Genomic DNA, 27808 nt, shown 5'->3' on the forward strand with positions numbered 1-27808 from the left:
TATTCCCGTCACCGATCCCCGGCTCCACCTGGTACACCTGCTTGAACGGCTCACTGGACCCGGACCCTGTCTGCCGTTCCTACCCAGCACCTGAACCCGGTTCCCGCCATCCGTCCTGCCCACGGTGCCTTTGGACTCAGAGACATTCCCTGCAAATCCCTGAAGGACTCGTACCCCTAGTGTTCCGGCTGCGGTGCATCTAGGCCCTCTGGTGGGGTGATCGGACAGTCCCTGTATAGGTATTAGCTCCGGGTTGCCTCACTGGGGGAGTCCGGTGCACAGTCTAGTGAATCCACCACCAGGACATTACAATAAGCAAGTGACATGCAAAGCACAATAAAGAGGGAGGGGGCGCCCTGTTGTAACCTTTGCTCACCCTCACACAGTCCCTACCAAACAACGGAGTTGTCCCACCCTTGGATTCAAATTGGTGCCCCCATTTCTTGACGGCTCTCCTTAGAGACCCTACAAAAACACTCTTACATATTATTGGGAGAGATTAGAAAAGTGTAATTATTTCCCTCTGTATGTGCAAAAATAGTGTATGCAAAAACCGCAACCAAAATAAGTGCAAAAAACGCAACCAAAATAAGTGCAAAAAACGCAACCAAAATAAGTGCAAAAAATAATTAAAAAGTCATAGGAAGACAAGAATACCCAGGAAAGATGATCACATTCCTATTGCAAATGGCACATAAAGATCACAGATAAGTACCAAAACGTCATGTGTGATAGCATATAATAATTCAAATAGGTATATGTATATTTTATAGCATATATGGTTTAAAAAGCTAAAAGCAAGATGGTCACTTATTGAACTCTCGTATTTAGATAGTCAAGCAAAAAGTGGCACACTCAAAAAGAAAAAGAATATGCTCATATAACCCTGGAAACTATAGAAGAATATACCAATGTAGCTCATGATAATACATACAATATACAATAATGTGCCAGAATGACACACAATCAATATATGCCCATTAATATGCAGTCAGTTAGAAACAGTACATAACAAAATCAGGTGCGATGTCACATTTAGCATAGTACACACAGATATCAAGTGTAGTGCCACAATCAGCAGTTGTCAGCACTTATGAATGCATACAATAAATAGAACAACTAGCATCAAATGGTGCCAAATGTAATGCCAGAATTAGCATACAGTCAACATACGGTGATACTTATCAACTAAACACTTGTGTGTCAATATACATGACAGCCAGTCAAATGCACTACATAAACAATATATCAGGTGCAATGTCACAATTACCAGTTGTCAGCACTTATGAATGCACTGGGAATCAAATAGCAAAAAAAGTTGTCAAAGAAATTGCCAGAATTAGCATAGAAACAATATAAATCACAAAAAGAGGAATTAATTTTTCCCAAAAAATATTCAGAAGAATTCACAGCAACAAAGGACAAAACAATGATTCATACACTTTATGGATGAAGTCATCAGGAATAGCACAGAATGCAGTCTTACATGCCTCCAGAGTTCATCTGGATTCTTTGGTTTTGTCTTCCAAGCTTCCTCTTTCATCCTACCCCAAACATGCTCAATGATGGTCATGTCTGGTGACTGGGCTGGCCAGTCCTTGAGCACCTTGATCTTCTTTGCCAGGAGGAACTTTGTTGTAGAGATGGATGTATGAGATGGAGCACCATCCTGCTGGAGAATTTGACCCCTTTTATGATTGGGAATGTAAGAGGTAGCTAATACTTCTTGATATTTTAGGCTATTGATATTGCCTTCCACCTTGCAAATGTTTCGCACACCCCCATACTGAATGTAACCCCAGACCATGATCTTTCCACCACCAAACTTAACTGTTTTCTGGATCCATACGGGCTCCAGTAGGTCTACTGCAGTATTTGTGGCGGCTGTGGTGTAATTCAACTGAAGATCCATCAGAGAAATCCACCTTCTGCCACTTTTCCAGCGTCCATCTGTTTAGCAGGCGGTGGGACTTGGCAAATGCCACATGTTTTTTTAATTGCCTTTTGTTTAGTGCTGGCTTCTGGGCACAGATTCGACCATGGAGGCCATTTCGAGACAGAATCCTATAAACTGTTCTAGTTGACACAGGGACTTGAGGTGACCTCAATATTTATATACCAAAATATACCAGTGCAAAAACAAACTTCTTGTAAAAAGAGGATATCCAACAACAGACGTGTCTTCCTAAAACTATATACCGTATATATTCAAGAGACGTGCCCAATTAAACAAAAAGCTACACCTTATATTTAAACCCCATGCAATAGAAGTACATCACCTAAGGTAGTTAAATACAGAAGCAGGGTCCCGCCACACCCGACACGCGTTTCACGTCAAAATGCTTCGTCTTGGAGATGATGATATTTTTGCACATACAGAGGGAAATAATTACACTTTTCTAATATCTCCCAATAATACGTAAGAGGGTTTTTGTAGGGTCCGTAGGGAAAGCCATAGAGGAACGAGGGCACCAATTTGAACCCTAGGGTGTGATAACTCCATTGTTAGGTAGGGACTCTGTGAGGCTGAGTGAAGGTTATAGCAGGGCGCCCCTCCTTCTTATTGTGCTATGTATGTCACTTGTTTGTATTTATAGTTAATTTCTGTAGGGGTCCTACTTTTGGTATTATTCTGATTTTATATGAATATTCATTAAAAGTTATATTTTATTTTAATATATTTCGGTGAACAACATCATTAGGTGGCAGCACTGAAGTTACTCACTACAGTTTCCTTCATCACTGCTCTCTGGAAATGTCATGGCTCCATGGTGGTGATAGAAGCTGTGGGAGAGGTCAGACCAGGCCCGTACTCTACTTCTGTCCCCGCCTTCGCAGCACCTTCATGTGAAACAAAACATCAACAGGGGGTGGAGATAGATGCAAGGTGAGTGACACAAGCACTGCCCCACAGCTTCTATCACCTCCTTGCAATGAATCGTCATGAGGGAGCAGTGATAGAAGCTGTGTGAGAGACACCAGCTCCACCTTCTGATGACGTTTTGTTTGAGGGCGGTGATAAAAGCTGTGGAGTTGTATTATTGTCACGCACCTTGCTTCTATCTCCACCACCTGATGACATCTTGTTTCACAGTAAAATGCTGTGGCATCAGAAGCAGAATGCCAGCACTGCACTTACTTCTCCCATAGCTTATATCATTGACATAGAACCAGGATATCTTCAGAGGGCAGCGATGAAAGAAACTGTAATAAAAAACTGCCTTGCCACCCCTCATGACTTCCTGTTCCAGGAGTGGCAATAGACATTGCAAGGACGTGTCATGGGTGTGTCACGGGTGACAGACAATCATGTCGTTTATGGCTATGGAAGGTCACAGCGTTTGGCTGCACAGAATGCTCCCTGACTTTCCATTGTTCCTGCGGTCAGGATTCATTGGTATAGGTAGCTTTCCTGTTGGATTCATCTCTCCCCCTTTTGGACCTATCGGAGCCCTCCTTCCACCCAGCTGCTGATCATCAGCATTCTCTTGGTGCCTAAATTCCCCTTCCTTCCCTGGACTTGTGCTGGTGTCAGTTAATCAGTTCATTCAAGCCTTGGTTGCAAGCAGGTGGCTTGTACTCCTCTGTTGTATTGTCTGAAAACGTTGCTGAATGTCTACCTGAGTCATCTGTAGATAAATAGTTCATGCTTTTTCCCCTGTGTGTCCGCCTTGTGTCATCTATAGTGTTTAGTGAGGTTGACGGAGAGCTCATCCCACCCGTTCTCTATTTAGGGCCCAGCACTAGGGATACCTAGGGTCAAGTATCCAGCTCGGCGCATAGGTGCGGAACCTCTCTAGGGTGGTGAGGAACCAGCAGTAGGTTTGGTCAAGGATCACCATCTTCCCTTTGCCTAGACATAGGGCTTCCCTTCCCTTTCGCAGTTCACTTTTTACTTCCTGTACCTAGCGTGATAGGACGTGAGTGCAGCCCCAGCTTCCTGTGACCTCACATTTGAGACTCCTCTCAAACAAAACATCACGTGAAGTAAAAAAAAATACCATTTAGAGATTAGCTGGATAAGGAGAACTATTGGAAATTTTATTATAAAGCTAATTGCAAAAGTGGTTAGGGTGTAAAACTAGATATTTAGAAATAAAATTTTAGGTATCGGTCCACCCCCTTAAAGTAAAAAAAAATAAAGAGGATTTTTAATTTTGCACAAAATACATGACCCGCATGTGCGATGTTGAGGAATTAGGCTCAAACCTATCAATGAGTGCAGCAAGATAAAAAAAAAATAAAAGTGACAATATTGAAAATAAATGATAATATAATACTATATATTTTTCTGAGTATATTCGGCAGCACCACGCATACCGAAATCACTATTTAATTGTTAGAGGAGCCGCCTGAAATGTTGTCATCTTCATACGAGGTCACATTGTGATTATGCTGAGCCTGTAAATGTCCTCATTATGCCGGGACTATGTGTCGCTCTCAGCAAGTTCTGCACAGGCGAGAAAATAGAGACAGATGTCTTCTCAACCTAGGACTGCTCCTCGAGCTGAGCCAGCATCTTAAGTGCTGCTGTCCTCGGTCTCAGAGGATGGAGAGGGCCCATGTCATGATTCCGCTGTGCGGAGCATTTTGCATGCGGAATGCTTTTGTCATGGCTCCATTATGCGGAGCATTTTGCATTTGAAAATGCTCTGCTATGTGTCTTGTGCACTTGCTGACAGGTTGTCTTTCAGCACTACGGTCCACGCTGGTTTTACGAGGTGCCTTCACAGATGCGCCTCATTCCTGGTGCTTGCTCTGTTTCTTTACTGGGCTTTCTCTGTCTAAACTTCGTGAGTCGTACTCCCTGTTTGCTCATGGTGCTCTTGACTCCTGTCTGGTGTAACTGTTGTGATCTTGGCTTCTGACCTCGGACCTCTTTCTGACCACGTCTCTGCTCCCTGAACCTTATACATTACCTTCCGGCTTTTGACCTCGGACCTCTTTCTGACCACGTATCTGCTCCCTGAACCTTATTCATTACCTTCCGGCTTCTGACCTCGGACCTCTTCCTGACCACATCTCTGCTCCCTGAACCTTACACATTACCTTCCGGCTAATGACCTCAGACCTCTTCCTTCCTACATTTGAGCATTGTGCAAAACCTGGGCACCCATATCCAGAGGAAGCCACGGTCCTTTAGTCAGGCACCTCACTCTAGATTATGCACAAGTCACAATTATGCATTTCATGGACCCAAGTCACAAGTATGCATTTCATGGACCCAAGTGTATAATTTAGCAGTTAGTTTGGGGCCTATGATCTTCAATGGCTGTTGGCTCACATCACCTTCAGTGCACACCTGTCAATAATTATTGGTTCTATTATCACTAGTTTTTCCTTCACATTTAATGAACCAAATGTTTACTGTCTGAATCCAAAAAAATCATTAGATTCATCTCTATTTGCACCCAGAGCTGTATTCACAAGTCTGCACAGCTTTTATTTCCACTTTTACAATTAAAAAAAATCTATTTTTTTCCGGAAACCTCACCAATTCTGAAGATGGGAGGTTTTTAAAGATCAGCAAATAAATTCCCAGGACCCTGAACCGGCGGCTACGTGAGTATTTTGTGGCTGCTAAGGGGAGCCCTGCAAATTGCCTTGTACCTGCCTGCCCACAACTGCGGCTACTCTCTTGATTAGTCTGGCGTGACGCCATCATTGCTGAGTGACGTACACAAGACGTTGACCAAGGCCGGCAAAACAAAAGAGGAGCCTCGTTTGTTGGCAGGTAGGAGGCCATTCACAGGGCTCCCGTTCAGCAGCCACAGAATATTACCAATGCTGCCAGATCGGGATCCTGTAAATCGATTTGCTCATTTCTAGTTGTTTCAGTTTTCCAGACCTATTTACTTTATTTGGATGAGCTTCCATATTATCTACAACCCATGTGATAGATGCTTCAACGTTTTCTAAAAAACTGCCCTTTGAGCCACCACAATACAGTTCACTCATACACACAGGCAACCAGAACACTTCAGAATTTAGCATTGGATGTGAAAGTATTGCCTTCAATCGATGTTTTTTCCACACAGAAGGAATCTAGGGGTTGCAGGAGGATGAAGAACCTAAGAGCCTAACCCGTTGGTGGACCTGACTCACTATCTCATGTGTATTGAGGCCTCCCAACAGATCATCTTGAATTATAATGCCTCCTTTATTCTCCTGGGAGATATTCTGTTGTTGGTGTTGTCTGGCATTGGCTTACTTCAATCCTTGTCATGCTTGGTATGGGAAGTACCAAGCGAACGGTGAAGGGGAAGGGAAACCCTATGTCTAGGGAAAGAGAAGATAGTGACCTCTGACCAAACCTACTGCAGGTCCTTGGGGTCCCCCACCAACCTAGACAGGTTCCGCACCTATGCGCTGAGGCGTATACCTGTCCCTAGATATCCCTAGTGCTGGGCCCTAAATAGGGAACGGATGGGATGAGTTCTTCGTCAACCCCTCTAAACACAATAGAAGACACATGGAGGACACACAGGGAAAATGCATAAACTACTTATCCACAGATAACACCAGTAGCAGTTATGCAAAGATTTCAGCAACGATACAACAGAGGAGTACAAGCCACCTGCTTTCAATCAAGGCTTGAATAAACTGAAAAATATCACTAGCACCAGTCCAAAGAAGGAAGGGAATTTAAGCGAATACTGATGATCAGCAGTTGGATGGAAGATGAGATTCTGCTGAGCCCAATAAGGGGAGAGATAAATCCAGGAGGAATGCTGCCTATAGCAATTAATACTGACAGCAGGAACATTGGAAAGTCAGGGAACAGCCAAATGCTGTGACCTTCTATGGCCAGAAAACACTTTCTGTCACCCGTAACACACCCGTGTCACTCTTCCCATTAAAAGCACATGCACACTTGTCCAAGCCGGCGGACATGTCTAGATAAACAGCTAGGGTGTATAGGCACTTTGAGAGTCTCGGACAAAGCTTTGTCTCTGACCTTTTCAATACCACAACCTATGTAAACTTTTTGAGGTGTCCATTGCTACAGTTCTCCTTTAAAAAGCTCCAAATATAATTGACCCCAAGAATCTGCCACGTACCCATCCTCCTAGCAATGGTGAGAATTCGGCAATGTGTTGAATTCTAGGCATTTCTCATTTTCTATGTATGGTGGGACTCGGCCCAAAACTAGTAGTTCATCTATGAATCAGAGATTTCCCGTCACTAGAGAAGTCCGGGGTTTTATGGCTACGGAGGTTGCGTCCAGTTCAAAATTTTCCATAGAGACAAGTGTAAATATCTCCGCCAGTGAGTAAAGCAAAAAAAAAAGTAAAAGTCAGTATGTGGAAAAAAAAAAGGTCTCGACATGGTCTTAACACATCTGTTTTTGATATCTGGCTTCCAGAAAGTTGGTTGACTTGTAATAATGTGAGCAGTCTTTTCTCCGTAGAGCGATGACTGTATACTGTACAATTATTGGTTCTCTGGTGCTTTTCCAGCTGAAGATTAGTTTACAAGAGAGAAAAACATCTGTCCGCGTATTGCCGGGGAGAGCGTGGCGGATCCAACCACGTTTTATGTCACTTGCTGGATTATATCGTCTTAAAGTGCAGCTTGGCAGATGGAGAACAAATAAGCATTAGATGTAAAATACTTAAAGAGCCCTGGTAATCCGGGATTGATCTTCTCACTGCCCCGTTATGTTCTACCTCATGTGAGTTGGACATAAGGAGCGACCTCTGAGTGTCAGAGATGTGGACCTTTCATGGTCCATGCTCGTAGTTAAATTCTATTCTTTCCTGAGGTCCATAATCTTACCGTAGGGACGGTATGATAGGGATTTATGGTAGTGTTTGTTCAGTAGAGTTTATTTAATTTACTCACTTATATAGCGCTATTAATTCCACAGCGCTCTACAGACATGATCCTCACTGTCCCCATTGGAGCTCACAATCTAATTTCATTGTCAGTCTATGGAGTGTGGGAGGAAACAGGAGAATCCGGAGGAAGTCCGCGCAAACATGGGGAGAACATACAAACTCCTTGCAGATGTTGTCCTTGGTGGGATTTGATCAAATCGATTCAGTAATCTGTGGCTGCTGGATGGGACCTTTGAGAACCGCCTCCTGGTGCCATGTCATAGTTGACACACGCAATGTGGCACCCCTGAGGCTTTGGTCGCCACAGGGTACTGCACTCCAATCAGGGTGCAGTATATCTATCTCAGGTAAGGAGGGGGTTAATCACCAGGGTTCCACATTCACACACTACACACAACCTAGGAATCTTCACACAGAGTGGGTTGGCTCAGGGTAGGCAGACGGATGGCCATACGAACATGGACTTCCCGGTTACTGAAGCCAGCCACCTGGGGGGCAGGTTCCACTTGGAGTATAAATAGGCACTACATACGCACATCATGGCCAGTCAGACCTGTCAGGACCATAGTTCTGGCAACACATCTCTGGAGAACTTAGACTTTGCTGTACCAAGGTAATGCAGACCAAGCCAGGGATCCAGCAACCGGTAACCATTGAACTGGCTTCCAGTGCTGATGATCTCCCCTGGCTAAGACGTGGAAAGAACCCGTCGACCCCAGTGACTGACCGTTATGATGCTAACGCACAGCCCATCTGCCGCAGTCGCGTCAAGTCATGACATTATGCCAGAGGATGTCCAGTGATCGTGCTAAGCTAGGAGGTCAGGACCGGTCCTCTAGGAACCAAGCAAAAATAATTGTTAATGTTTTTCTATGCTGAATGTTTTTCTCATTGCTGATATTTTCTGATTTGAAATGTTTTGATGACCTGTGACCGGCAATGTTGAACATTTTTTGAAACGTTTGAAGTATTACTGCTTCCCAAAAAGGGGAAAAGATGTTTCTCTTATTAACCTGTTACATGCATATATACAAATGGAGTGTTAACTGTGTTTTGTTGCAGCCCGAGAGTGCTGCCATTTGCCATGGGGGAATGTGGCACCCATGAGGCTCCGGTCACCACAGGGTACTGCACCCCAATCAGGGTGCAGTATCTATCTTAGGTGAGGGGGGGGTTAATCATTGGTGTTCCACACTCACACACTACACACAGCCTAGGAACCTTTACACAGAATGGGTTGGCTCAGGGTAGGCGGGGGGGGGGTGGGGGGTGGCCATATGAACATGGACTTCCTAGTCAATGAAGCCAGCCACCTGGGGGCGTGTTCCACTTGGCGTATAAATAGGCACTACACACGCACATCATGGCCAGTCAGACCTGTCAGGACCATAGTTCTGGCAACACATCTCTGGAGAACTTTGACTTTGCTGGGCCCGGTGCCTTGGAGCGGGAGCTCAGCCAGACAGGGTACCTAACTGCGGAGGGGGACACCCTAGAAATAGGACACTCTCTCCTTCTCTTTTCACAAGGCCGGTGGTGACCCCCTTTACCGAATCTGGGATTGACCGGAGCCCATCACGGCAGTGACCAGTATGATCGGGCTGGCAGCTGAAGTTGTGAGTAAACTACACCCTGAACCTGCAGAGACTTTGTTGGCTCATCCTTACCGGTGCCACTGCCCACCGCTTAGTGGGCAATGGCCATTACAACCCTCATCATCCACCCAGGGCCCGCTCCGCCTATGGGGAGCGATACCATCGCGGCTGCCTTAACACAACACCTTCCCTGGAGAGGAATCCGGCTATTACCTGGCTGCATACCATAGGTGTCGTCACGAAAAAATCTTTTCCAATTACCCCGTTTCCCTCCCCTACCATTTAACTGTACACCTCGTGGCAATGGAGTCGTGCAAGGCCACCGCGTGACAACGCCTGACCCGACCCTAAATGGCCCGGCAATGAGTAGGCTTAACCGCCTGCCCCGTGGGGCGCTACACAGTATCACACCAGGTTGGATAATGAAAAGAGGAGCTGGAGGCCGTTCTCTGGGCTTTCATCCAGCAGCCACAAATCACCAACTTGGCTGATGGTCTTGTGAATCGATATTGCACCAACTGTAACATTTAGCTTCGTTTTTCATATCTTAATTGGTTTAAAAGGTGACATCTAGTCCAGTAAAATGGCATTTTTTTTCTAACCTTCCATGAAGATATTTGTCTGCCGCAAAAGTGACCACAATGGGCACCCAAGCAGTAGAGTTGGATCAAGGAGTAATGGAAGAAGGTCTCCTGTTTTGATGAATCATGTTACGATTAGAGATGAGTGGACCCGTTGAAGTTTGGGTTTGGAGGGTTCAGCCATACTTTAGATAATGTTAAGCTCGGGACCCAGACTTGACCTGAACTTCATTGCAAGTCAAAGATTGGGCAGATCGGCTGTCCACCACATACATCCAGACATAAACAGATCACTTCCAGGGAAGGAGGGGAGGGTTTTTCTTTTCTTTTTGGACACCCCAGATCCGAAAACATTTTTATCCCCTGTGAGAGCCATTCAGAGACTGCAAGCGGCTCGCACTAGGCCAAGGATCAAGTGGTTATCATACGTAAAGCACCCAGACTCGGAAACAGAGGGTTTTTTTTAAAGTCTGTGTTCGGTACGAACCCTGAACTTTACAGTTTGGGTTTACTCCTCTCTAGTTACGATGAATAAACTACATCACTTAAGTCAACGGAGGCAGAGTAGGGCAATTTCTGGTTGTAAACCTTAGTTCCCGGCAAAAAGGGGTGTTCAAGGTGATGAAATATCTTTAAATTCCCCAGGTCTCTAACTGATCAATCGAATTCGTGATGTGCTGAAAAAGCATGTCTGAATCATGGAGAATGCACCTCCCATATGGCAGGATATCACAGGACATCTTCAGAGGTGTTTTGAAGGGATTCTACACAATATTAGGCAAGTGGTTTCAGTGTTATGGCTGATCAGGATGATTAAGGCCTTCAAGATGAAGGGTTTTCCGCAATGTCTTCTGTTCACAATAAACAGTGTGTCCACCCATATCCTGTCCACTGCCATTAACTTGAGAACGGCGGCAGCTATAGGCATAGAAGTGGTGTCTACGTATAGTAAAGTATCCATGCGCTACGCAATGAAACCACCTATAGCGCCACCTGGTGGAAAACAACGGAGTTAGCATTTTATCTCAAAAATGGAACGAGATAGAGAAAAAGAGTGAATTACAAAGTAGTAGGGCATCATCAATTCAAGACGAATCGACACCTTGCATACAGAAATGCTATGATTAGAACGTGTAAAACTCACAAGGCTGCGGACGTGAAGCGATACCTCATGGAGACCTTCCTACAAGTCATTGGGTATGGTGGCTGTGTGGAGTGGCCTCCGCTCACCTGACCTGACCCCATTGGACTTCTTTCTGTGAGGTCACATCAAACAGCAGGTGTATGCGACCCCTCCACCAACATTGCAGGACCTACGACGACGTATCACAGATGCTTGTGCAAATGTGTCACCTACCATATTGCACAACGTGCAGCAAGATACAGCATGCTGTCCAGGGGCCAGATGTACATCGCAGCTGAAGGGGGCCACTTTGAGCATCAAAGTTAAATGAGCGCCATATGCGTGAGCAGCATTCAATGTTTTGGGGGGGTCATGGGTTTCATATCATAGCATTTCTGTATGCAAGGTGTTGATTCATATTAAAGTGATGATGTCCTACAACTTTGTAATTCACTTTTTTTCTCTATCTCATTCCGTTTTCGAGATAAGAATGCTAACTCCGTTGTTTTCCACCAGGTGGCGTTATAGGTGGTAGACACCACTTCTATGCCTATAGCTGCCGCCGTTCTCAAGTTAATGGCGGTGGACAGGATATGGGTGGACACACTGTATAGCTGTTGACTAAACGATTGTTGATATACAGGCATGCTCGGCTGGGATTGGATGAACTCCTGTTTTATCTCTGAGAGAGCATCTGCCAGGCTAATCTAGCAACGCCTTAACTCCAGGAAGAGCAAAAGGATTGGTCAATGGAATTCAACAGGATGGTGTCACCGGTGTCCAGTTATAGAAGGTTGCAGAGTTTGGCTACACAAACTGCTCCTGACATTGTATTCTTCCTACTGTGGTGTAAATGGTATCTTATGTATCATCTCTGTTTAGGGTTAAAACCCTTTTCTTTTAGGACCTTGCGGATATCCTCTCCTTTCAGCTCTTAATCATCACTACTTCCCCTTGTGTCCTTAAATACCCACATTTCCCCTTGGCGTTTGCTGGTGATAGAGTTATATTCCTATACAGGCCTTGAATGCAAGCAGTTGGCTTGTATTAATCTGAAGCAACATAGTTGTTTGTTGATGTACATCTCCCTGAGTCATCCTGGATAAAAGTTGTTCATATACTTTACCCTGTGCATGTTCCCTGTGTGCTCTTTATAGCTTACTGGGGTTGACTAAGTGCTTATCCCATCTGTTCCTTACCTAGGGCCCAGTTCAGGGTCAGGCAGGGCTCGGTATCCTGCTCGGCGCATAGGTGCGGAACCTATCTAGGGTGGACAGGGAAGCCAGGGGTCAGCAGAAGGTTTGCTTAGGGGTCACCATTTCCCTCTTTCCTAGACACAGGGTTTCCCTTCCCTGTCGTCACACATGTGGTACTTCCCCATACCTAGCATAACAGATAGATCCTTATCTCCCCCAAAATAATTTGTCAGGGGAAAGTAAGGAGGCCTCCATACTCATTAGACTGTCGTCTAATCTCATCGATATCAGGATGTTTGGCTGACCTTGGTCTAATATTTATGGGGGTCTTAATGAAGATTTACTTTGTCCTGTTCCGCCTCTGCAGAACCTGCACTTGGCAGTATACAGGGGTGCAGGGTTCCTTTAATTTAATCTCTCAGTGTTCCTAAGTCATTTATGGCGTCACATGTCATCCTTAATGTATAAATGGCCAAGAGGGAACACAGACAACGCATTAGGAATTGTGCTAGAGGATGAGAATACAATGCTCCAGACACAATCTGTTAGAAAAATGGCTGCAAATTATTAATAAGGGAAAGAATGACTCTTCAAAGGGGTGACGGGTCTGCTACAAAATGGATTAAAACTTTCATGATTTGTACTCAGGATGATGGAGGCCGCCGGGATGAAGGGCTTTTTGCAAATTATATTTTGGTTTTCAAGGTCAGAAACGACTTAAGAGACAGACTTGGCGCTGCCAGGAGCCTCACTAACAAGAGCGGAGTATGATCAGCACAGTGTGACAGCGCAAAAATAAAAAGCAAAAGATACGGAAATATCGTTATGACTAATTGTATGCAAAGTAGCTCCCCTCCAGGTGTAAGCTGGCTCTGTAGTGTCACCCATGCTAATGAGTCTTGCAATATGACTAAGGATACTTAGCCGAGTCTTCTCCAAAAGGTAAAAAAACCTCACAGCTGTTTCTGGGTTTTTACCCCTCATCATTACACAGCAAGGTCTGTGTGAGAAGCTTTAAAAGGAGGTCTTGGAGGTGCTATTTTTCCCTTATAGATGGTATATAGTGAATTACAGACCTGGAACTGTTCCTTTTTTGGAAAATACTCTGTTTTGGTTAAATATACTTAAAGTGGTATTTGGGTTTCTTATTGTCTGCAAATCTGACAATATGTCGATAGAGCTGGAGCCAAAAATTGAACTTTATGGCTTTGCCCGACTGCATCACTGATTGTCTGCAGCGTTGTCAATGTGACATCAGCACTGCAGACAATAACAAACACCGGGAATAGAGATGAGGGAACCCGAGGTTCAGTGTTCGTACCAAACACAGACTTAAAACCCCCAATAAAAGACACTTTATTAGTATTTCATTAAAAAGACAAAAATACACAAAAATATATAAAAATCACCAAAAGGTCAAGATGACAAAAAAAGCAGGACTTATAGGCTAGAGGGGGGCCCTGATAGACCCTAGGGGAACTGTCCCCTACCTGACTACGGTGAGTGTGACACCTTAAGTTTTTGGGCGCCCGGTTCCACTTTGGCTGACCCTTTTCCTATCCCTGGTGAAAAGCATAGCCCTAGGGAAGAAAACTCAAATCAGTAAAGAAGGGCTAAAGAGTAATTTCAAAAAATACTCTAGGGAAGCTTCCACAGATAGGAAAAGGATGAGCCGACGTGGAACAGGGGCGCCCGAGAACTTAATGTGTCACACCCTCCGTAGTCAGGTAGGGGACAGTTCCCCTAGGGTCTATCAGGGCCCCCCTTTAGCCTATAATTCCTGCTTTTTTGGTCATCCTGACCTTTTGCTGATTTTCATATATGTTTGTGTATTTTTGGATGTATTTTTGTATTTTTAATAAAATACTAATATAGTGGCTTTTATCGGGGTTTTGAGGTATTTTTGTAAATCTCTTTAGCACTCTTCCCGATCTCATTTGTTTTTGTTAATTCAACACAGACTTAACAGAAAAATACAGAGTTCAGCTTCAGAGTTTGGGTAAACACCACTCGCGCAAACATTGCTGTGCTCGGGTACGCTCGGTACTCAGCCCAGTGCAAGCCACTTACAGTGTTTGATCGGCCGCACTGGGGGTAACAACAGCGTGATCGGATGTAGTATGGCTGGCTGTATATGGGTGGAGACCCGAACTGCCCTTCTAGTGACTTCCATTGGGGTTCAGGTCAAGTTCAGGTCCCAATCCGAACTTTATCTAAAGTCCATCTGAACCCGCCAAACAGAACTTCTACGGGTCCGCTTATCTCTAATGAGGAGCAGTGGTGGAGAGAGTGCTGGACCACAGAAGGATGAGTAAAGCACAGTTTGTTTGTTTTTTTAAACAAACTGTACTTCTGGGACATCTGTCCTGTCTCCCACAAAAATGAGGAATCTCAGCTGTTCTTGTGTTCTCTGTGACACAACCACTCCCAGAATCATCTTTTGTCTTTGCAAAATAAAACCGCCTGATCCTCATGTTTCTCAACATAATCTGTTAGAGGAGATTCAGGAGGCCCCCAAACACACTAGGTGGTTGACCAATCCAGCCAAAATGTTTGAATGACTTGTGTCTAATGTGTAGGGGGGCTTTTCGTAATGTGGCAAGGTCCATTAAAGGTTTAGAGTTTGACGTGTAGGGTAGATGACCCTGGAGAAATGGCTTTCCTCCACCTGAAGGTGAGCTAATGTAGAAGGTGGGCTTTCCCTGTACTGGTTATGTTATGTACCCTGTGTGTGTTATACTAAGTACTGTTGCATATGGTAATATGTTTAGCTGCTAGCTGGGAGCAGGTTCCAGATACAGTAGAGTGAGACTGTTACCAAAGGCGCCACCTAGTGGTTGGGCTGAGATAGCGGCATAATGGAAGCGATAGGGTTACATGGGATGTGACAGATGCAAGAAAGAGGATGGTTGGGAGGTCTCCATTGGGGCCAGTCTAGAATAGGGTTGAAGTGTGAGAAAATGTGGTCTCAGTGATAGGGCCAGTCAGGGAACCCTGAGGTAACCTAGAGATGTCCGGAGCCTACGGCTCACTTCTGCGGGCTTAGAGAGTCATCCGGCTAGAGAGCTGCCAGGGCCCAGAATCGGACAAGGTGAATGGAGTCAGGAAGAAGGAAACACAAACCAGGGAACTTGAGGACAAGATCGAGGAGGGGACAGGTTGAGAGGTAGTACCCAACACTGAGAGGAAGGACGCGAAGGAAGGACATGTCTGTCATAATGGTGTGAAAAATAAACTGAACTTTCTGCTTAGCTAAGTGAACACTGGCATCGTGAGTGTTACTAACTGTCTACGACTATGACTGCCAGCAGGGTGACAGACACCGGCCTGAAGAAACCAGTAAGTGTCGTGCACCTCACCCGAAGTCAGAGGACCAGTACTGAGAGTTCTGATGGACCTGTCTTGTAGGTTTGGGGGCAGATCACTCTTAGACATATCTAATCCATACCAACAAAAAGGGTCACCAGAAATAAGGGAGTTCTACCAACATAGTAAGTTATAGTAAATTGTTAGGACTATAGTCAATAATTTGTTGAAAAGTCACATTTTTACTGTCTAGTTATGGTTGGGCAGTGTTGAGCAGATCAAAAGTCAAAGACGTAGTGGTCACTTCATGGTAGGGATCAACATTTTGGCTCTCAACAATCCTAGTGATATGTCAACAATTGTTCTAATGGAAAAATCTCTAATGCCTTCTAGACAATGTTAGTTCTAAAGGGTTATCACCATATCTGGCATATATGAGATATTCATGGGATATAAAAAAGCCTTGTAGATCTCTGGTCACTTTTCGGAAGAATGAGGAGACATGATACTGGTCCAAAGGGTAATTATGGACAATTCAAGAAAAATATAAAATCACCTTACCTGGCTGATCCGGCCAGAACTCGGGGGCCAATGTATTGGAAATGCTACTTCCTAAAAATACAATTAAAAATTAAAGTAAATTATAAAATACAGAGCTTGGGTACATAGTCACAGAGCAAAAAGATGGAAGGAAAAAGTTGAATGAATTGATTTTGCCCTACTAGTTACGTGCCAACATGGCTACTTTTACTTGCCAAGATTGTGTCTAAACACTGTGATCCCGATTAAGGCTGCTTTCACACTACGTCTTTTTAACATGCGTCCTGAACGTTTTTTTGCTGCAAAAGCGGATCCTGCTTTTACAGCAAAAAATGCATGCAAACGCATGTCTTATTTTGCAGGATCCTGTCACTGGATGTTTAGGGGCGGGCATTGGAGTCATGTGATCGGGAGTGAGGGGAACTAAACGTGCCAGACTGGGAGCCGGCATCTGACAGCTGCGAGGCTCGTAACCAAGGTAAACATCGGGTATACTTGCTTGGATACCCGATATTTACTTTGGTTACAAGCGTCTGCAGCTGCTAGGAGCCGGGCTCCCTGCACACGTTACCAACGTAAACATCGGGTAACTAAGAGAAGTGGTTACCCAATATTTATCTTGGTTACGAGTGTCCGCAGCTCTCAGGTGGAGGAGAGGGAGGGGGCGAGACAGAGAGAGAGGGAGGAGAGAGAGGGGGAGAGAGACAGAGGGAGGAGAGAGATAGACTGATCACGGAGGCTGGCTTCTGGGCATGCTCAGTAGAGCAAGCAGGATCCTGTCTATCAGCATGCCAGCGTTCACATGCGTTTCCGTGCTGTTTAGTCAGGATCCAGCAATTTGCAGAAGTTGGACGCAGCTCAAAAACGCTACAAGTAGCGTTTTTGAAAGATGTTAAAAAACTGCAAGTCACTGGATCCTCACTATAACGCACGCAAACGCAGGTGAACGCATGTTAACGCGAGTCCATTGCAAATGCATTGAAATGAAAACGCATTTGCACTGGATCCGTTTCTGCGTTAAAAAAACGTTCAGGACGCATGTTAAAAAGACGTAGTGTGAAAGCAGCCTTATTGGGACTTTCTCTACAGTCTTGATGGGACATGCTGGAGTCAGATGCTCCTCATTCTTTAAGATGTGCCTCACCACAATTCTTCCTCCAGTAGGGGACTACTGCCACCCCTTGTCATGAATTTTATGCACCCAAGTCCTGGGCCAGTGTCGTGGGCGGAGGAGGGGACGCTGCGCTCTCCCACTGCTCGGGTCCGGCCGCTGGTGCTGCTGCTCGGTGGTGGCTCGAGCGGTGGGCCGGATCCCGGGGACTCGAGTGGCGCTCCTCGCCCGTGAGTGAAAAGGGGATTGATTGTGGGGATTTATTGTCCGTGACGCCCACGGTCTTCACGGTAAGCTCTGATAGGCCACTCCTGCAGACGGTCACCACCGTCTGCCAACCTTGCTATACCGCCCGGGCCACACACTCGGACGCTGTCAGTTAGTTGCTCCACTACTACACTTTCATCCTTCCACTTTCACTTCCCTAGCTTGATTGACTCCTTTCCCGCCTCCAGGACTGTGAACTCCTCGGTGGGCGGGACCAACCGCCTGGCCCACCCCCTAGTGTGAACATCAGCCCCTGGAGGAAGGCAACAAGGGTTTTGTGTCTGACTTCGGTGTGCCTGACCGGGAGTGTGGGGTGTGTAGGTGTTGTGCTCTGTGGCCCCTGGCTTGTCCAGGGCGCCACACCAGCTTCACCCACTTTGTCGGAGCTGGGCGATAAGTTGTGAGATGGCAAAATGTATAAAAATTTTATAACAGCCTCATGTTGCGCCAACATTTTGAGGTTTTTACATAATTTAGCCCTCTATCTTTTGCCAGTTCAGGGCTTATGTAAAGAAGCCCTCCAGTTGAGGCTGGCCCCATCTACCATTAGATGTCTTGTGTGAAATACATCACCATATACCCCCTACAGAGATCATCCTCATTTTAAAGAAAGTCAGATTTCAGAAACTGTCTCTCTTCCAAAAGATAGTGATCAGCGTGATCAAATACCAAGCACAAACTGCTTTCTCACCATCCGCAGGTCCATCGCTGATTCTCTGTAGTTCTCCTGATATCTGGTGATTGCAGTGCTGATGTCACGATGTCAGTGCTGCAGCCAATCAGTGAGCTTTGAGCTTAAAGGTTATATTGGCAGAGCTGCAGAGCTCAGTTGTCTGCAGCGCTGTTGGAGTGACGTGAGTATTGCAGATATTAACAGACTCCAAGAGCAGCGCAGGAGATTCAGAGCTGGACCTGAGGAGAGTGAGTAAAGCCCAACTTGTTTTGCTTTTTTACTACTCTTGGAACTTTTCTGAAAGGGGACAACCCCTTTAAGCTGCCCATACTCCTGTTAGTTGAACACATATTATTGATAGATATTTCTCTGGATCCCCCATTTACATGCATGCTCAGTTTGGCTGAGTATGCATATGTTCTGAATTAAAAGAGCAAATAAAGCCTTTCAGACTCTTCTGGCTGAGGCTCATGTCCTCCAAGAACAGAAGGACAAGAGGATCACAAGTCGGACCCTCAACAGTCATCTGTTTATCGGTGGACCATGTTGTTTCTAGGACAATCCCTTTAGGAGAAGACAATGAAAATTAAATTTAACACATTGAAAATTCAATATTTTATATATATATATATATATATATATATATATATATATATATATATATATATATATATATATATATATGTGACAGGTAGTCACAGACAGGCCCTTGCACAAACACCAGTCCCTTAAAAAGGTAACAGCAGCCAACCTAAAAAACCCTGAGTCACCCCTCTCAGGCTTTGACGTTCACACCCGGGGGCGGAGCCAGGCGGTTGGCCACGCCCACCGAGGCGTTCGGATAGCCTGAGGGGGGGAAGCAAGCAGATAAAGTTAGGGAGGAGAGGAGAGAAGTTAGGAGGTGAAAGGAGAGGTGTTAGAAGGAGAAAACGTCTGTCGGGGATTTGGGTCGTAGGTTGCCACCTGCAGGAGCCGGGAGGACGGCTTGCGGAACCGTAAGGGACCGGGACAGGGTAGTGGCCCGCCGGTACCGAACCAGGGAACCAACTAGAAACCGGAGCACCAGGAGGGGTACTCAGACCCAGAACGAGGCCCAGAAGCCACTGGACCGAGTCAAATTCACTGATTGGGGTCTGGACCTTAGGTTCTTTCCCACCCAAGTCCCGACTGAAGACAACAGCCCAATGAGGGGGATAGAAAGCCACCGCTCAGGCAGAGAGATCCCACGGGCCAGCGTCTGCGGGCAAACGGGCTCTCCCGACACACACAAAGCCAGGGAGCGGACTCCCGTCGCTGAAGTGCATGCAGTCAAAATCTACAAATGAGGTGCAGGAGAAAGGCAGGGACCACCAAACTGGGTGGGGGACCAGACGCAGCCAGCTGCGGGCACCGACCACCATCTTTTTGGTTTACCAGAGACTTCAGTGTATATGTCATAGTGAGTACAACAGTGCCCTCGGGCCGCGCAACGCCCCGCATCACACCAACACGCCCGCACCCCCACATCCTAACCCCAATAACCGGGCTCCGGGACCATCAACCCCCTACCCACATAGGGGTCAACACGTGGCTGCGCAACACCGTTATCGGGAGCCTAGTCAACGGCAGCGGTGGTGTCCACACTTACCACGACCCGTGGGTGGCGTCACGAACTTAAACCTAAAAACCACGGCTCCGGCCGTGAACCTCCCCACCGAAACCCCCTCACGTAGCGCCAGCCTCCCTTCAGAGCAACGTGACCCCCGGGTCCGGAGGCGCTCGAGCCACCCATCGACGAGCCCGGATCCGAGCGGCTCGGTTGCGGCCCTGGGGCAGTACAGATACAGTATATGTGGCGCCCTGGACAAGCCAGGGGCCACAGGTAACAACACACCCCCACCCCCAGCAGTTCACAGAAGACATCCCCAGTGAGACCTGATTTCTTCCTCGGGTTCAGACAGACACACCAGGTGGGCGGAGTCAGGCAGATGGGTACGCCCACTGAGGAGTTTAGCTGGCCTGAGGCAGGAAACAGGTCCAGACAAGTCCAGGCAGAGGAAGAGAGAGGAGGTCTGCAGAGAGGCAGACGCAGACTGGGGCCTAGGTTGGAGCCTAGGGCCCTCGTGTAGAGAGTCAGGCAGACGGTAGTGGCCGTCTGCAGGAGCCGGGAAGACAGTCTGGTGGAACCGTAGGTAGCCGGGGCTGGGCGGTGGCCCACCGGTACCGAACCGGGGAGCCAGCTGGAAACTGGAGTGCAGGAGGAGCGTACGGAAGGTGCAGGAAAGGACTTACATTACCAACCTGGGTCAGGGGAAAAACACCGCAGCCATCTGTGGGATCCGTCCATCCAGCCGTTTGTTTGACCAGAGACTCTGTGTGAATTACTGGCTGAGTGAGTACCACCGTGCCGTGCGGCACAGCGCTGCCCCCGTGACCCTGCACCTCACCAGGCCTCGTAACCCGCCTGCCATCCCTCCCTACCCCTCACCGGGCCCCGGGACAACCAACCCCCTACTCACGGAGGGGAGAACTAACATAAAGGCTGCTCCCTGTCATCGCTCCCGGGATCCCCGTCCATAGCAGCGGTGGTGTCACCAATCTCACCACAACCGTGGGTGGCGTCACGGACAATATCAACTCCCCACAATCAATCCCCCCTTTTCACTCACGGGCGAGGAACGCCGCTCGAGTCCCCGGGATCCGGCCCACCGCTCGAGCCACCACTGAGCAGCAGCCGCAGCAGCCGGACCCGAGCAGTGGGAGAGCGCGGCGTCCCCTCCTCCACCCGCGACATATATATATAAAATCTTCAAAAAAATCCAATTCTTGACTTATTCTTTAAGTTTGCAACTGTCTGCCCACACATGTCAGTAAGAGAAAATGAGTGTTAGGCATGTTTGCACTCTTTTTTCCCTACTTTTCTCACTGGTTGCTAAGCAACAGCCACAGCGGATAAATCCGGCAATAATTCTACATTCTTTTATCATCTTAAATTATTAAAACATGAAAGAAATGTCGGTAGAAAAATACGTTGTTTTGTCTTTGTGTGGTTTGATAGAAAAAAAATAATCGTCCTGAGGAAGTGGATTATTGAAGAAGTCCAAGAAAGCCTATGTGGGGGTGTGTGGGGGGTCTGACAGCGGCTGAATCGGGGAGGGGAGGGGTTTGGAGGAAACCATTTTCATAGTCCTGACAGGGAGTTAACTTTCGAGGGCTGGGTTACTACATGCAGAACAGACAATAAAATGTAGAGTTAAAGGGGATCCCTGATGTTTGTAGAAGGTATAGGGACAAACTCTGTGGACAAGGACAATTTATAAAGTTGAGTAAGTGAATGCTAGTCTCTTCAGATTTGGACCAATATTAACCCTTTTTCAGTCTCAATAGGACATCATGTAGAGTGTAGGTATTTGTCAGCTCACCACGCAATATACTGTACATGCAGGCTTGGACTGGCCCACCAGAGAGCAGGAGAATCCTCTGGTGGGCCCCTCTGTAGTAGTATGTCACTTACCCCGCAAACATAATCAGTAGTTGGCGCAATACACTTGTTTCACTATGTACAGACAAAAGAAGCATCTCATCATTCATTTTACAAACTGCCCAGTATATTATTATCTAAACAACACTTGTGGCCAGAACAACCAGATCAAGTAACCCAAGAAATAATTAAAAAATATTACATTTTATTGGGACATATTAAAAACACATGCCGTATATCAAATAAATAAATAGAGGTCACAAGGAGTTAATACATAGATATACCCCAGATAGGAGAACAACCAAAACATGGGTGGGTTAATAACATGTGGTGCAGGTCTGGAGGTTTTACAAGTTACATAATTACATACAGTTAGGTCCAGAAATATTTGGACAGTGACACCATTTTGGCGAGTTGGGCTCTGCATGCCACCACATTGGATTTGAAATGAAACCTCTACAACAGAATTCAAGTGCAGATTGTAACGTTTAATTTGAAGGTTTGAACAAAAATATCTGATAGAAATTGTAGGAATTGTACACATTTCTTTACAAACACTCTACATTTTAGGAGGTCAAAAGTAATTGGACAAATAAACCAAACCCAAACAAAATATTTTTATTTTCAATATTTTGTTGCGAATCCTTTGGAGGCAATCACTGCCTTAAGTCTGGAACCCATGGACATCACCAAACGCTGGGTTTCCTCCTTCTTAATGCTTTGCCAGGCCTTTACAGCCGCAGCCTTCAGGTCTTGCTTGTTTGTGGGTCTTTCCGTCTTAAGTCTGGATTTGAGCAAGTGAAATGCATGCTCAATTGGGTTAAGATCTGGTGATTGACTTGGCCATTGCAGAATGTTCCACTTTTTTGCACTCATGAACTCCTGGGTAGCTTTGGCTGTATGCTTGGGGTCATTGTCTATCTGTACTATGAAGCGCCGTCCAATCAACTTTGCGGCATTTGGCTGAATCTGGGCTGAAAGTATATCCCGGTACACTTCAGAATTCATCCGGCTACTCTTGTCTGCTGTTATGTCATCAATAAACACAAGTGACCCAGTGCCATTGAAAGCCATGCATGCCCATGCCATCACGTTGCCTCCACCATGTTTTACAGAGGATGTGGTGTGCCTTGGATCATGTGCCGTTCCCTTTCTTCTCCAAACTTTTTTCTTCCCATCATTCTGGTACAGATTGATCTTTGTCTCATCTGTCCATAGAATACTTTTCCAGAACTGAGCTGGCTTCATGAGGTGTTTTTCAGCAAATTTAACTCTGGCCTGTCTATTTTTGGAATTGATGAATGGTTTGCATCTAGATGTGAACCCTTTGTATTTACTTTCATGGAGTCTTCTCTTTACTGTTGACTTAGAGACAGATACACCTACTTCACTGAGAGTGTTCTGGACTTCAGTTGATGTTGTGAACGGGTTCTTCTTCACCAAAGAAAGTATGCGGCGATCATCCACCACTGTTGTCATCCGTGGACGCCCAGGCCTTTTTGAGTTCCCAAGCTCACCAGTCAATTCCTTTTTTCTCAGAATGTACCCGACTGTTGATTTTGCTACTCCAAGCATGTCTGCTATCTCTCTGATGGATTTTTTCTTTTTTTTCAGCCTCAGGATGTTCTGCTTCACCTCAATTGAGAGTTCCTTAGACCGCATGTTGTCTGGTCACAGCAACAGCTTCCAAATGCAAAACCACACACCTGTAATCAACCTCAGACCTTTTAACTACTTCATTGATTACAGGTTAACGAGGGAGACGCCTTCAGAGTTAATTGCAGCTCTTAGAGTCCCTTGTCCAATTACTTTTGGTCCCTTGAAAAAGAGGAGGCTATGCATTACAGAGCTACGATTCCTAAACCCTTTCTCCGATTTGGATGTGAAAACTCTCATATTGCAGCTGGGAGTGTGCACTTTCAGCCCATATTATATATATAATTGTATTTCTGAACATGTTTTTGTAAACAGCTAAAATAACAAAACTTGTGTCACTGTCCAAATATTTCTGGACCTAACTGTAGTTACTTAGGTTGAAAAAAAATACCTAGGTCCATCTAGTTCAACCTTCCTCCACCAGTTCTACATTTCATCACTAAGTCATTTACAGTCATATGAAAAAGTTTGGGCACCCCTATTAATGTTAACCTTTTTTCTTTATAACAATTTGGGTTTTTGCAGCAGCTATTTCAGTTTCATATATCTAATAACTGATGGACTGAGTAATATTTCTGGATTGAAATGAGGTTTATTGTACTAACAGAAAATGTGCAATCCGCATTTAAACAAAATTTGACCGGTGCAAAAGTATGGGCACCTCAACATAAAAGTGACATTAATATTTTGTAGATCCTCCTTTTGCAAAAATAACAGCCTCTAGTCGCTTCCTGTAGCTTTTAATGAGTTCCTGGATCCTGGATGAAGGTAGATTTGACCATTCCTGTTTACAAAACAATTCCAGTTCAGTTAAGTTTGATGGTTGCCGAGCATGGACAGCCGCTTCAAATCATCCCACAGATGTTCAATGATATTCAGGTCTGGGGACTGGGATGGCCATTCCAGAACATTGTAATTGTTCCTCTGCATGAATGCCTGAGTAGATTTGGTGCGGTGTTTTGGATCATTGTCTTGCTGAAATATCCATCCCCTGCGTAACTTCAACTTCGTCACTGATTGTTGCACATTATTGTCAAGAATCTGCTGATACTGAGTTGAATCCATGCGACCCTCAACTTTAACAAGATTCCCAGTGCCGACATTGGCCACACAGCCCCAAAGCATGATGGAACCTCCACCAAATTTTACTGTGGGTAGCAAGTGCTTTTCTTGGAATGCTGTATTTTTTTGCCTCCATGCATAACGCCTTTTTGTATGACCAAACAACTCAATCTTTGTTTCATCAGTCCACATGACCTTCTTCCAAAATGTAACTGGCTTGTCCAAATGTGCTTTTGCATACCTCAGGCGACTCTGTTCATGGCGTGCTTGCAGAAACGGCTTCTTTCACATCACTCTCCCATACAGCTTCTCCTTGTGCAACGTACGCTGTATTGTTGACCAATGCACATTGACACCATCTGCAGCAAGATGAAGCTGCAGGTCTTTGGAGGTGGTCTGTGGATTGTCCTGGACTGTTCTCACCATTCTTCTTCTCTGCCTTTCTGATATTTTTCTTGGCCTGCCACGTCTGGGCTTAACAAGAACTGTACCTGTGTTCTTCCATTTCCTTACTATGTTCCTCACAGTGGAAACTGACAGTTTAAATCTCTGAGACAACTTTTTGTACCTTCCCCTGAACAACTATGTTGAATAATCTTTGTTTTCAGATCATTTGAGAGCTGTTTTGAGGAGCCCATGATGCCACTCTTCATAGGAGATTCAAATAGGAGAACAACTTGCAAGTGGCCACCTTAAATACCTTTTCTCATGATTGGATACACCTGCCTATGAAGTTCAAAGCTCAATGAGGTTACAAAACCAATTTAGTGCTTTAGTAATTCAGTAAAAAGTAGTTAGGAGTGTTCAAATCAAGAAATTGATAAGGGTGCCCATACTTTTGCACCGATCAAATTTTGTTTAAATGCGGATTGCACATTTTCTGTTAGTACAATAAACCTCATTTCAATCCAGAAATATTACTGAGTCCATCAGTTATTAGATATATGAAACTGAAATAGCTGCTGCAAAAACCCAAATTGTTATAAAGAAAAAAGGTTAACATTAATAGGGGTGCCCAAACATTTTCACATGACTGTATTAGAAAATACACCTATGAGTATCATGTCAAGGAAAAACAAGTAAAAATTATCATCACTAATTTTTTTGTGGCATATTCTCAGAAATTGACAGTGTATTGTTTTGTATGGTAAACCGAATGCCAGGAATCCATGATCCCTTCTCTGATTTTCCCTTTCAATTTCTGCTGAGCTGAGATTAAATACCCTTTTAAAGGGAACCTATCAGGTCCCCTATGACCTCCAACCAAACAGCATTGATACCTACGAGCCCAAATTCACTCCCTAACCAGCCCAGGTAATCTCGCGCATGTGTGTGGCTCATTTCGGCAGTGTCAGTGCACCTTTGAAGCTGGGTGTACACTTCTAGGTTTCATTAGGTCACTGTGGTATGACAGGAAGTTCAGAAGACGTGTATATAAAACATCTTCTGAACGTCCGATCATGTGCAGTGACCTAATGAAGTCGGGAAGTGTTCACCCTGCTTCTGAGACGCACTGACGCTGCCGAAATGAGCCGTGCGCATGCGCAAGATTTCCAGGAGCTGCGATGGCGCCGGAAGTCATGTTATCAGGCCTACAGGGATGTGATAACATGAAACAAGGGCCAAAGAGTCAGGGGAAACGATACCCCTGCAACTAGTCACAGACCAAGTTAGCATAGGGAAAGTGAGGTCTAAGTTTTTTTAAATATCCATATTAGTGAATAGTGTTATACACGGCTGGGAATTTTGGCATACAGCCCTGAGTGCTTCTGGGTTGGAGGGCATAGGGTACCTGACAGGTTCCCGTTAAAGGCAATCTCCAGTTTCTCATTTTATGGAAGAGGCTATAGGGTACTTTACACGCTGCGATCTCGCTAGCAAGATCGCAAGCAAGCGTATCCACCCCCATCGGTTGTGCGACACGGACAAATCGCTGCCCGTGGCGCACAACCTTGTTAGTCCCCGTCACACGGACTTACCTGCCCTGCGATGTCGCTCTGGCCGGCAAGCCGCCTCCTTTCTAAGGGGGCGGTTCGTGCGTCGTCACAGCGACGTCACACACCAGCCGTCCAATAGAAGCGGAGGGGCGGAGATGACGTAACATCCCGCCCACCTTCTTCCTTCCACATTGCCGGTGGAGGCAGGTAAGGAGATGTTTGTCGCTCCTGCGGTGTCACACACAGCGATGTGTGCTGCCGCAGGAGCGACGAACAACATCGTACCTGCAGCAGCAGCGATATTAAGGAAATGAGCGATGTGTCAACGAGCAACGATTTTTCACGTTTTTGTGCTTGTTGATCGTCGCTCATTGGTGTCACATGCTGCGATGTCGGTAAGGGCGCCGGATGTGCGTCACTAACGACGTGACCCCGACGATATATCGCAGCGTGTAAAGCACCCTTATGTCATGAATTCAACCCCATATCCTTTACTATAGGGCATATGAATGTAAAAAAAGGAGGGTCATTTACTCAGGGCCCCATCTATCAGCAAAAGTGGAGAAGGTATCACTGTGGCAGATCAGGGATGTCCATGTATTTATTTTAACACATGGCTTGTAATACTTCATTTATCCTCTAGTGGCCACTGCAGACAAATTGCCTGACCTGTCATGGAGGCGATCAGTGACCGCCAGTGATCAGCTGACATCATTGGAGGGGGGGTAACCAATCAGCATAGTGTGGATAGCCTAAATATGAGACAGACCCTTCATTTGTACAAAAATGGTGCCCGATAGTTTAGAGATTCTTTGGTCTTTGAAAATAATTCTGTGAATCATACAAAACGTTGCACAGGGCCTCGCGGAATTTTGTATTTACCGCAACTATTTTCTAATTTAAACTGTCTTCAAGTGTGAAAAGATTATTTAGCTTTTCTTTTGCCTCAGGCATCAGGGTGTGAACTCATCCGTGTGTGGCTGAGAATTGCTGTTTGAACAGTTGTGTGTACCTAACATCTGCCCACATATAATGGATGGCTGGGCCTGGAGGTGCTTGTTGCTCAATACCTATGCCAGATGTCTCAAATACTGTGTATTTCAATGGGGGCACAATTGATGGCGATGGTCCAAAAATCAGGATTTTGAGGCAACCAGCTTATGTCCCTCTCTTAGGCCCCCTTCACACGTCCGTGAAAAACACGCACGTGTGTTACGGGCCGTTTTTCGGGTCCGTGTCCCGTTTTTGTGTCCGTTTTTATGGTCCGTGTGGCACCTGTGTGAATTGCGTATGCTAGCCGTGTTTGTGTGCAGAACGTCCGTGTGTGCGTGTGGAATTAACGTGTATGTGTACGTGTAATGTCCGTGTGTAATGTCCGTGTGTGTGATGCACAATGTCGTTTATAAATGTCGGCTGACAGCAGACAGAGTTGCGCGATGAGAATGAACTCGGGTGAACTT

At 45.7% G+C, this 27808-nt stretch overlaps 1 protein-coding gene across 1 annotated transcript in view; it reads right to left on the reverse strand.

Moving 5' to 3' along the window:
• Window positions 1-27808, reverse strand: part of AMOTL1 (angiomotin like 1) — a 237271-nt gene that overhangs the window by 139084 nt on the left and 70379 nt on the right. Inside the window, exon 3 of the mRNA XM_075337490.1 lies at window positions 16204-16254. Within this exon, the coding sequence (XP_075193605.1) occupies window positions 16204-16254 (51 nt within the window). The remainder of the gene's footprint in view (window positions 1-16203; window positions 16255-27808) is intronic.

Source organism: Anomaloglossus baeobatrachus, chromosome 2, assembly GCF_048569485.1.
Source record: "Anomaloglossus baeobatrachus isolate aAnoBae1 chromosome 2, aAnoBae1.hap1, whole genome shotgun sequence".
NCBI classification, from domain to species: domain Eukaryota; kingdom Metazoa; phylum Chordata; class Amphibia; order Anura; family Aromobatidae; genus Anomaloglossus; species Anomaloglossus baeobatrachus.